The 12,984-nt window shown below is 39.4% G+C and overlaps 1 protein-coding gene across 6 annotated transcripts in view; it reads right to left on the bottom strand.

Annotated features, from left to right (window-relative positions):
* kiaa0586 (KIAA0586 ortholog) overlaps positions 1-12,984 on the bottom strand; it is a 521,487-nt gene that overhangs the window by 137,984 nt on the left and 370,519 nt on the right. For all 6 annotated transcript variants that reach the window (XM_072568823.1, XM_072568824.1, XM_072568825.1 and 3 more), the window contains exon 20: positions 2,045-2,128. In XM_072568823.1, the coding sequence (XP_072424924.1) occupies positions 2,045-2,128 (84 nt within the window). The remainder of the gene's footprint in view (positions 1-2,044; positions 2,129-12,984) is intronic.

The raw sequence follows: 12,984 nt of genomic DNA, 5'->3' as shown, positions 1-12,984 counted from the left end.
CACAATAAACACTTTAAATCTTTCCATATAAAACAAGTTCCCATTTCCTAATCATTTCGAGGGTTTTATGTGTGGTTGAAACAATGCTGTTTGAGGTAGCATTATGTATGATTGCCATGTAACAGGTAGGATGCTTGAGGACTCTATGATCAGCCGTGAACCTGCATTCTGCATGAGCAAGTTTTATTTGTCTGGTGCTGCAGAAAGCTCAGCAGCAGTTAGCAGATGACGGTTGCTATGGTTACCACTGGCACTTACTGCTGCTGAAAGCTGTTGCAGCTGTTTCAATTTATTTTCAACTACCAGTATCTCATGGGGAGCTAGTTCCATTCAGCTTATTAACTCAGGTGGAAGGACCTCCACATCTCCTCTGCAAGAAATAGCATTTATATCACGTAGTGGTAATCCCCACATATGTAATATATTGCTACCTATATTGTAATTCACCCTGGAGAGGAATACTCTTGATATACTGCATACACTTGAAATGGTCAGCTGTTTATTTAGCAGAAACACAGATCTGTGTTTGCATCCAGGGATGTGAACCTCGTCAGTCTTTAGCTTATTATGTGAAACCTATTTTTGAAATATGTGCAGTGTTTTTTTTCTCTGCTGAGAAATTTGACTATATACAAAGTAGGAGAAAGTGAGGACTGCAAATGCAGGAGATCAGTATCAAAAAGTATGGCGCTGGAAAAGCACAGCAGGTCAGGCAGCATCTGAGGAGCAGGAGAATCGATGTTTTGGGCATAAGAACTTCAGCAAGAATGTGTGGGGTGGTAAGGGGGCTGAGAAATAAATAGGGGAGTGGGGTTGGGATTGGGGTTGAGGCTGGGCAGGAGGTAGCTGGGAAGGCGATAGATAGATAGATGCAGATGGGGGGGTGATGATAATAGGTCAGGGGGAGGGTGGAGTGGATAAATGGGACGGAAGATGGACAGGAAGGACAGTGCCAGGTTGGAGGGTTGAATCTGGGAAGAGGTGGGAAGGGGGACATGAGGAAACTGGTGAAATCCATATTGATGCCATGTGATGCCATGGAGGTTCCCAAGGTGGAAAATGAGGCGTTCTTCCTCAAGGCATTGCGTGGCTTAGATTTGGCGGTGGAGGCGGCCCAGGACTTGTCCTTGGCGGAGTGGGAGGGGGAGTTTAAGTGGTCGGCAACAGGGTGGTGGGGTTGTTTGGTGCATGTGACCCAGAGATGTTCTCTGAAACATGCTTCGAGTTGGCATCCTGTCATGCCAGTGTAGAGGAGACCACATCAACAGCAACAGACACAGTAGATGAGGTGTTTGGATGTCTCTGTTGCTCTCAATGTGGTCTCCTGTACTCTGGGGAGATGGGGTGCCAACTTGTGGAATGTTTCAGGGAACATCTCTGGCATACACGCACCAAACAACCCCACTAACTTACGGCCAACCACTTCAACTCTCCCTCCCACTCCGTCAACAACATGCAAGTTCTGGGTCTCCTCCACAGCCAATTCCAAGCCACCCGATGCCTGGAGGAAGAACTCCTTATCTTCTGCCTTGGGACCCTCCAACCACACAGGATCAATGTGGATTTCACCAGTTTCCTCATCTCCCATCCACCCCACGTCATCCCAGATCCAACCCTCCAACTTTGCACTGTCTTCTTGAACTGTCCTTCCTGTCCATCTTCCTTTCCACCTATCCACTCCACCCTCCCCTCCGAGCTATCACCTTCCCCTCAGCCCACCCTCTTATTTATCTCTCAGCCCCCTTCCCCACCCCACCAGATTCCTGAAGAAGGGCTTACGCCTGGAACGTTGATTCTCCTCCTCCTCGGATGCTGCCTGACCAGCTGTGCTTTTCCAGCGCCACACTTTTTGAGTAGCCTTGCATACAGAGTTTGGTATCGACATTTACTTCCCAAAAGTGTAATAATGTAAGCAATTAAAATAGAAAGGCAGAACTGAAATGTATTCCTGTTTCAATGACAATTTATGTTATTTAATCACTGCGTTTAAATGGGCAATTTAAATTTACATAATACTAAATTCATATATTAACCGAGTGGTTACCGTTGGTAAATCTGCAACAGCAATAAAACTGGTCCCTGGAAAACCTGTAACATCATCTTCCTCAGTTTGGACTGCCTCTTGTGACTGGAAAAAAATGAAAACTGTTGATTAAAATCATTGAACTTCTCAGAAAAACCTATTTCTGTTCACTGTGTTCAAACATTTACAAACTATATTGTCACTTACAAGTAGTTACCAAGATTAATCAATTTTTCCCCTTTTTGGATTCAATGGCATATCAGATATGCAAAATCACAAAATGAGGCTCCTAGGATTTGATAGACTGGCAGAGTTTTAGAACATCATCGTTCACTTCTGGGAGCGGGGCTCATTTCCAGCTAGATGTAAGGGAACATACTTCCCAAGTTTATGATTGCCGTTCAGTGTAATGAGTGAAATAAATAGACATGAGATCATGAGCATATAAAAAAACCGAGAACTGGATTTAACATGAGACAGTAAGACGAGCTCCACATTTGTTCCTTTCATTATGTTTTTAACATGTTAATGATAGTGAAATTTAGGATTACAGACAGTTACATAGATTTTATTTATTTGAATTTAATAGTGCTCACCAAATGTAGCTCGGTAGAACGTCTACCAACAGAACTGATCAATTTCTGAAGGACATATCTGCCAGACTGGTCTGTGGCAGCTGATGAGGGATCTCAGTTTTTCCCACTGAGAATACCGCCCATCATTTCATGTGGCACTAGCATTCTGCTTATAGGCATAGATTCAGAACAGCTCTAGCAGCTTAAAACTAGGCATCTGTGGGTGACATGGCCATCAACAGCACCAGAATTGCATTCACACACAAGTCATAACTTCTTGTCTCACCATATCCCTCATCCACTATTATAAATAAACCAATGAATAGTGCAGCAAGGCACAACAGGAGCAGCAGATACTCACAAAACCACAAAATAAAGCTCCTGAGATTTGATGGACTGGCATTATTTTTCACTTCTGGGAGCTGGGCTCAGTTCCAGTTAGATGTAGGAGCATATAGTTTTTGACTGCCATTCAGTGTATTGAGTGAAACAAATAAGACATGAAGCTACAAAATCAGATTACTTATACATTAACCAGCAGCACTACCCAATAAATAATCAAGCTAAACAATCCCACAATCAATGAAGCAGATAAAAATCTGATAGCCTGGCAGATCCAGTATGAATGGTGGAGAATAATTAAACAACCAGCCAGATAACAGCTCACCTACCAACTCCCCAAAATCTATCCACTATCAACAAGGCACATGTCAGGAGTGTGATCCAAACCTGCCACTTGCCCGGATGAATATAGTGTGAATAATACTGAAAAACTCAACACCATCCAGCATTAAAGCAGCTGACCTGTTTAACACCCCACCCATTGACTTAAAAATCCTCAACCACTGTATACAATGACACCAATGTGTAAAACGTACGAGATGATTACAGCAATTTAAGGCTCGTCTGACAACACCTTCTGAACCAACAACTTCTACCACCTAGGGCAAGAGCAGTAGGTATCTGAAACACCACAACCTGCACAACTAACTTGGAACTATATCACTGGTCTTTCATTAGCATGATGATTAAAATCCTGGAATCCCCTTCCTACCAGCACTCTACCGACACTCACACGGTTCAAGAAGGTGGCTCATCAGTAATTTCTCAAGAGCAATTAGGGATGGGTGACAAATATTAGCCTCATCAGCGATGTCCATATTCCACAATTGAACAAACAAAAGTAGGAAGTTATATCACTAACGCAAAGTTTATTTCAAATAATTGCTGAAAAAGTTAATTGAGGTGGTGAAAGTATCATGGATCTCCATCAATGTTCCCTCTAAGCTGCACAAAATGTGCAGCTGCTGAGAGATTTCACGTACACTAAATGGCATGCCAATGAATTGGCTATTTTTTGTAGAAGCTGTTGTTGCACATGGACCTCAGTTCTGTATAGCACAAAAAAATTACAGAGAACATTGCTCTCAATATAAAACTTCACATGCCTAGCAAGAGACAGCTGAGCGTTTGGAACATCAAATATGTGAATGACATCTAAACTGGTACACATGCATCTATTTTATAGCTGAGCATTTTGTGGTATCTGACAGTCTTTCCATACCCTTAAATAACATGCTTAAATTGAGCTGTGAGCCTAATGCAAAATTCACTGTAGTTATGCAGGTATTCCAGAAAAGTTCCTAAGCCCCTATAAGGAAGACTTCAACCAATTATACCCTGCTGCATTCCAACCTCTGTCCAATTGCTGAATTTACTTCCTCCAGCTGCAATATTCTCTCATAACTACTGCAGTGAAGCTCTCTCAACCTGCCACAGTATCTTCTCATCCCCACTGCAATTCCTCAAATTGCTTTCGATTATCTATAAAGGCACGGTGGATCAGTGGTTAGCACTGCTGCTTCACAGTGCCAGGGACCAGAGTTCCAACCTCAGGCAACTGCCTGTGTGGAGTTTGGACATTCTCCCCGTGTCTGCGTGGGTTTCCCCCGGGTGCTCCGGTTTCCTCCCACAATCCAAAGATGTGCAGATTAGGTGAATTGGCCACGCTAAATTGCCCACGGTCTTCAGTGATGTGTAGATTAGGTGTGTTAGTCAGGGGTAAATATTGGATAATGGGGTAGGGGAATGGGTCTGGGTGGGTTACTCTTCAGGGGGTCAGTGTGGACTTGTTGGGTTGAAGGGCCTGTTTCCACACTGTAGGGATTCTATGATCTAATAATCAAAGCACAGTGCTCTGTGATACTATCATAGTTGATTAGAAAATCTAACTAAAAGCAGGAGTTCCTCTCTTACATAATCAGGTATGTAATGGGCCAAATGCAGGCAAATGGGATAGTTCAGTATAGAAAACCTGGATGGCATGGACGAGTTGGGCTGAAGGATCTGTTTCCATGCTGTATGACTCGATGACTCTAAAGTAATTAGTAGTGTTAAATAACTAACAGCATAATGAAGACTATAGAAAACAAGTCGGTTATTTGGAAAACTAAATTGTCTTATGTACTGGTGACGAAGCAGGAACAGGTAAATGTTTAATGAAGAGCTATGCCAGAAGAATGTACTGTGCAAATCGAAATCGACCGGGACAATTGAGGTAATTCACTCGGGAGGGCTAATGGGGCAAGAATGAATGGTCGGAACTTGGAAAGTACTGAATATCAGAGGAATCTTGTTGCGCATATCCACAGATCTTGAAGGTAACATGGCAAATAGGTAAGGTGGTTAAGAAAGCATATGAGGTACTAGCCTTTAATAGCCAAGACAGGAAAACAACAGTAAGGAGATTATGCTGGAACTGGATATAAAATGTTGATTAGGTCACTACTGAAGTACTGCTGGTCACCACAGTATAGGAAAGATGATGTAGGGAAGGCAGTGGCCTCAATTATTATCATTGAGCTAGCAATCCAGATTCCTATGTTACTATGCTGGCGACATGGGTTGAAATCCCACTATGGCAGATGGAGAAATTTGAATTCCATAAAGGTCTAGTTTTTTTTAAGAAAAGGTCTAATGGTGACCATGTAACTGTCAATTGTTGCAAAACTCATCCAGTTCATTAATGCTCTTTAGGGAAGGAAGTCTCCATCCTTACCTAGTCTAGCTGGCATGTGCTTCCAGAACCAAAGCAACATAGTTGACTTTTAACTGTACTTTGGGAAATTAAGGATGGAAAATAAATACTGGCCATTGATGTCCACATCCCATGAACGAATACCTTTTAAAAAGGTTTATGGAGAGGATGCAGAGGAGATTTATCAGAATGCTGCCTGGGTGAGAGGGACTGAGCTATGAGAAAAGATTGATCAGGATGGGTTTTTTTTACTTGGAGCTGTAAAGTTTGAGACTGACAAAGATGGATAAGATTACAACCAGCACAGATAGGATGGATGTGAAAGCACTTTTCCCATTAGCAGAGGGGTCAATAAGCAGCAGGCATTGATTTAAAGAAAGAGAAAATCAGAGGGAACATTGCTCACCCAGCGAGTGATAGAATCTGGAACTCACTGTATGAAAGGGTGGCTGAGTCAGAAATGTTTAACGTTTAAGCAGTATTCACTTGCATTGCCATAGCCTCCAGGATATGGCCTAAGAGCTAGAAAAGGGGATTAGTGTCATCAGATGAATGGTGAGGACATGATGATCCGAATGACTTCTTTCTCTGCTGTGAATGTCTATCAGTATATAAGGCAGTTAATTGCAAAGCAAAGCAATTAGTTAACTAATTGTAGAATCTAGTTGTAACAATATTCACACTATTGTTCCCAGCTCTTTACAAATGCTATAATGATATAATATCACTGTTACCTTCATATACACTATGCTTCTCTGCATGTTTTTAGCTAATCTGTTCAGACATGTTATACCTTTGGAGCAGGGGATGACTTGAACATGGGCCTTCTATTACCACTGCACCACAAGAATCCCGTTACAGTACCTCTATATTTATGTAATTTAATTTCATATCTTCATGTAAATGTGTTTGAGTGAGTCTGGTCCATGATGCCACATCTACCATGGCTCACAGAATCTACCTCATGTAAAATCTGTTCATCAGTTATGTAACCAGGCTCTTGGAGACCTTTCTCAAAGAATCATGTGGCCAGAAAGGCTTCTGAAGCCTTCACCAGAGTTGACAATCCCAAAGAAAGGTTTCTGTCCCAGAAAGTTAACATTGTTTCTTTCTCTACAGAAGCTGCCACACTTAGTACCGTTATGCATAGGAATACGGGCATAGGCAATATAGACATTTAAAACGTTATAATAGACATAAAATGTCAGGGAATTGATCTTCAGTTCACATGTTTTTACTCTTGTAATTTATGATATTTCCAGGACCTCTCTATTAATTGTTGTTTTAGAATCACTCCCAGTATTTATTAACCATGATAGAATATTCGCTGATTAAGTATGCTGACTTCTCAAAAATCAGCTGTAGATTATCATATGATAAATTTAGGATGATTCTATTAAAGCAACTGCTATTACTTCCTCGTACATTAAAGATAGGGTGTCCTCAGTCATGTCTGTCATGTCTTCAAGTTCGAGGGAAAGATAAAACTGAATGAACCTCTGTGGGTCCACTGTTTACATAAATGCCTTCGTGTAGATGTCCAAATGACAACATTTAATGTGAATTTAATGTTGTAGTGTTACAATTATGGGACTCAATTGCCAGTTCAACTGTCTGCTGAAGACTCGAGCACAAAAATCAAAGTTGACAGTTCAATGTTTTATGGGAGATCATAGCACTATTGGAAGTGTCATCTTTCAGATTACATGTTAAACCAAGAGCCCATCTAGCCTTTCAGGTGGATACAAAAGATGCCAAGACATTATTGTGAAGAATGCCTAAATAGCTACCTCAGGTGCTCTGGTTACTATTCAGCTTAAAAATCAAGATTATTGGGTCACTGTCATGTTGGTGATTGTGAGATCTTGCAGCAAGCAGTTTGGCTGCCATGTTTCAATAGTATTCCTTCGCACCAGGGCAGTTACCGATATTCAGTGGTTACAAACAGTACTGTCGAAATGCATGTCTCGTTGTCTAATGCTAAGAGAGGTATTCAGTTGTGGCTAAGACGAATACTTCTTTTCCACTACAGAGGTGACTTCAGCAAGGTCTGTCATCATTGACAATAGCAAATCATCAAAATTTCTGGGAGGAATTTAATGCAGGTTTGGAGTTGGGGTCAAGAGAGGGGGTAAAGACCTACTGTTTTCAACCTCCATCCAAATTAAACCCACAGCATGTAAACATGTGGATAGGATTCCCACTTCACCATGAAATGAAGCTGCTATGAAGCCATGCTTCATGAAAAATGAACTTATTGGTTAGAAGCCATCAGTTGGATCTTTTTAAAAAGGCTAAACCTCACATTCAAGTAACTTAAAGATCATAGTCAAAGATGGTTACACATTTGTATCACAATCCAAGACTGTTAAGTGGTATCTCTCTCTCTGAAAAGCCTCATCAGGCCTTGAGGAGAATGAATGAGGGCTATATCCAATTCTATGGCAAAGCATCCAGACAATTACCAGGGTACTCAACTTGGTAGGGCCGAATTACCTAACACAGTCACTCAGAGAATGGTACTCTGGCTGTGAAATGAATTTGTCCACACACCATCTAATACATGCTGTGCATCTGGAATTCAATGAACCATAATAATTTCTAGGATAACTGAGCAGGTGCAGAAAAACGGTTAGGTGACAAACCACTAACCTTTAGTGTGTTACAGCACTTGTTTTTGGAAGAAACCAGAACAAACACATGAGATGCTGAAGGAGCATGGTTGGTTTCTCTCTTTCTCTCTCTACCCAGAAAATGTGCAAATTTAAAATTGTGTTTGCTTTTTTTTTTGATTGTACATTTGCCACAGATGGAGAATTCAGAAGAACTCAATCCTGCAGCTTCCATACTCAAAAGAGATGAATTGTACATCTACATTCTGTAGTCAAAGTCAGGAGAACCACTCAGTTCAGACTAAAGACAGCCTAGTCACTAACCTTCATGAAATGTCCAATCTTTGAAATCAAAGTCAAAGATGGTTACACGTCTGTATCACATTCCAAGGCTGTTAAGCGGTATCTTTAATGTTACTGGACTTTATTTTCCATAATTTATGTTCCCACTGAAAATCTACTTGTGTGCATGTCAATTTTGAATGTGTGTGTCAAAGTTAGCATGTTTAATTTAGATCAATTTAAGGACAATAAAAATGTGCCTCTTTTGTTTTTGAAAGGTCAAAAACTTTGCCTACTTTGATCTTTTACAGTCACAGCATATTGAACACACACTGAATTGGCAAACTTTTTTTTTATAAAGAATCTGTTGAATTCAAATGAGGATTGGGAAAAGAGGGGCAGTGCCATTGGACTCCTCATGACTTGATCATAACAAGGTCCTTAAAGTGGTCAATGGATGAATACCTAAGGGCCTATCCCTACCTTTCAGGGTTGCTTGCAGGCTCCCCCGGGGAATTCTCCTTCAAAGTTATTACTCCATGCTAAATTGATGGACTAGACATGAAGGGAGTGGCTGCTGACAGCCACACCGCCCTCCATTCCTGCAAATTATTTTAGCGATATTAAGTTTTCATTGAGAAATTCTTTATTGAATGCAAGCAATTCCACTGTGTCAGCTTTATTTGCTACACTAAGCCCAGCCTTTCTCTCTGAAGTGATAATTTCACATTGGACCTCGGGGACACTGTAGTGGGATACTTAAACACAGCCCACAAATCTTATCTCAAGATTTCAGACATGACACTTCATCCTATGGGTCAGCAATATTTGCAATTTCATTAAGTATGCTGCAGGCATATTAGAATTTCCTCTACCACCTGATGGAGGAGCGATGCTCCGAAAGCTAGTGTGTTTCCAATTAAACCTGTTGGACTATAACCTGGTGTTGTGTGATTTTTAACTTTGTACACCCCAGACCAACACCGGCATTTCCAAATCATGAATTAGCAAGAGCTGTTTAAAGTTGCGCAAATAGGAATTTTCTTTAAAACCATCCATGCTAGCATTAAAACATTCTGACCTAGAACTTTCATCCAGCTCATTGTTTAAGTCTTCACACAGGTTTTTGACTTTTGCTTGGGTGTTCATCAAAATAAAAGGTACTGGGTTCTGGTTTTGGTCTTCAATCTTTCCATATTCTCCATCTTACTACTTCACGTTTGACATTGCTGGCCAGCACTTAAAGGTGTAACACTGATTTTGTCAGCATTACAATGGTTTATTATCCCCAGTGTAGGCTGTAGGCTGTAGCCAGTGGGCTCCACCAGCATAATTGCTTGTTCTCAGATCTAAAGACAGAAAAATCTGCAAATTCACTGCTAGGGTGATCGGCTTTCTTAATAGCAGCAGACACATTACAATCACTTGTGGGTATTTCTGATTCATGTTTAATAGGTTGCAGCATTAAATCATAAACCTAAAAGAATTTCAGGTGACTTCGTCAAGTAGTTCCCTAACTGGCTTAGAAATGGCTTCTCAGCCTCATCTGCTGCAGAGCTGAGCAAAGGTCAGACTTGGAATTCCAAATGAAACATTGACAGAGTCAGGCTCCTGATGATGAGTCCTGCACCCTGTATTTTTCACCCATCAAGCTCTGTGAAAAGCTAAACAATTTTACCTATGTACAGTAGCAAATGCCTCACTTTCATTGATATTTTGTGATCATATTTTTCTCCTAAACTCTTGCAATTAATTGCAGAGCCTTTATAACTTATTATTCTACTTCCAAATCAATTAAAAAAACATAATAACTTTACATTGCATTTGACAGATTTAGTCAATGCTCTTTATTTATCAAAGGTTTACTTGACAGTTTTTTTCTATTCTGAAAATTTCAGTAAAGATACAAAATCTAATATATGCTGTTGAAAAACAATTCCTTCTGAATTCTAAAACTTTTCTCAATGTAAGGTACAATATATAAAGCAGCTATTGATTCATGAAATCTGAAAATGTTGCAAAACTGTAAGTTCTTTTCCCCAGTGACTGAGTTGCAGACTGAAGTATGTTGTTAACTCATGCAATTTGGCATTACTCCAGACTTCAGCAAAAGGAAAAGGGAAATGACCTGTACTTGTAGAAAAGAGGGGAACTTCTTTCACTTAGCACTGCCAATTTTGTGAAATACATTTAAATATAATGTGACTGGCTGAAACACAACACATGGTGTGGAAAGCAAGGCATATTTCTAGAGGGAGGAAGATGACAAGTAAATGGACAGTAAAATGGAGAAGTCATAATTATCTTAAAAAGAAAGGATAATATGAAAAAAATAAAAAAATATTAAGGAGAGTACATCACATAAATCTTAACTAACTGATAAAATACCACTCTTTTGCTCGGATACTTGTGTTTAAAATGGAGTTCTTTTATAATCTCCTTTAAATTACACTTCAGATTCAGTTTTTTTGCATTGTCAGCTACACCCGTATTGCAGCATTGGATTGACGCCTACATGTTAATAAAGGGGACTCTTGCACATTGTGATGAAGTAATAATTGGGACTGCTAATTGAACTCACTATACACTTAATTCTGGCAGACTAGTAATTATCACCACACAGCTCCATGCCAGAACTCTTTGGAAACTCTTACTGGTTGTCATGTTGAAACATACACCTAATGGGTTAAACCTTAGATAACCTATTTTTTTGAAAAAAGCCATATAAACACAAGTTATAATGAAATTAAGGAGTCAGAATACTAAAAGCTACAAACGTTATTTTTTTCAATTAACAACACATTTCAAAGCACAATAGACTAGTTCCATAATCAATGCATTTTCAAGCTAAAACACAACCCTTCAGTTGTTAATTATGTCTGTTCCAAGTACAGGAAACCAGTCTGGCCCACACCCCATTTTTTTTCTATGCAGTGGTTGTGATGAATGCACTGCAGATGAGAGACCACCCCAAGGGCTATCTGGAACAAAGCCAGCAGGAAAGGAAAAATAGATTTCCACTGTACTCCAAGCCAGCATGCCTGTATTTGGGAGAACATGTTATTCTGTGAAAAAGGAACAGAAACAAACTACATCTTTATATGCATAAATATCTGTAATTTAGTCACAGAAAAAATACTTTCTGAAATATAAGGTATATACCAAAGCTGCAATAAACAAAACAAATTGTTTTTTGCATAGATATTCCTTGGTTTTAGCAAATAGAAATATGTTTTAGGGGGAAATTATTAAGCATCAATCAATTGATAAAAATAGTCATAATTGGAAATGAGCAAAGAATAAAATCCATGTAATCTGTGCCACTTTATGGAATAAGCCTTGTCCTTTGTACTATTTTGTCTGACAGGAATTACATGGTAACTGGATATCTTTTCAAATCCGTCACTTCATACAAGGAAATGTTCCACTTTTGTTTCATTTCTTTTTGGTAGCCATGTTTGGATTAAGGGTGGTGGGGGGAGGGGGTAAAATGCAATTTTGTAGCTAACCATCAATTTTAAAATTCCCTTTAGTTTACACATTAATGTTGTAGCTTCTGAAAAAACTAACATCACAACGTGCAGCAAAAATAATTACAAGAAAGTATTCTCATCCAGTACTCCATATAACATCATAGATAATCACACTTGATCGTGCAGTTTGTAACACAGCTACACTGTAAGGTAAGATTATGGCCTTGAAATTTCACACAGGTTTCCTAATAAAATAATATTAAAAATGTGTTTAAGATTTCCAGGTGGCAAAAAAAAATTCAGTAGCTTGCAGTCACTTAACAGAATGTAAACAGTAGATTTGGGATGATCCTAGCTGCAATTATTCAGACCCAGACTGAAATCTAGGTTGAATGATTCTTTGAGGTGGGCTTTCATTGAATCTCAGGAACAGAATGATGAATATTTACTTTTAAAAATAAAGCAGATATTTATTATGCAAAAAATAATATATAATAGCAAACTAAGCTATTAATATAAAACAATTTGAAAGATTGCAAAATGTGCAGTAAAATACACACTCACCTTTCCAAACACCATCATGTTATAGTACTTAAACACTAAAGACAGCCTGCTTCCCTATCACATCTACAGATTAAACGTAACTGTTTTGTTCAATTCCTGGTCTTTAGAGTTAGGTAGCCTGTTCCTGGATTAGTCACACCAGTGAATTTAAACTTTCTTAGCTTCAAATAACACCTTCATGACTCTAACTAACCACTTTTGGCCTGGAGCTTTCAACTAAAATCTTTACACTGAGATAACTAATCTCTTAACTTTTCCGAACAAATGCCCATCTCTGGCAGGAATTACTCATACATCTAACTTTAAGCAGGACTTAGAGTCATAGAGATGTGCAGCATGGAAACAGACCCTTTGGTCAAACTCGTCCATATCCTAATCTAATCTACTCCCATTTGCCAGCACTTAGACCATAATCCTC

This window comes from Chiloscyllium punctatum, chromosome 4 (genome assembly GCF_047496795.1).
Source record: "Chiloscyllium punctatum isolate Juve2018m chromosome 4, sChiPun1.3, whole genome shotgun sequence".
NCBI lineage: Eukaryota > Metazoa > Chordata > Chondrichthyes > Orectolobiformes > Hemiscylliidae > Chiloscyllium > Chiloscyllium punctatum.
This window is presented reverse-complemented; position numbering and strand designations above follow the sequence as displayed.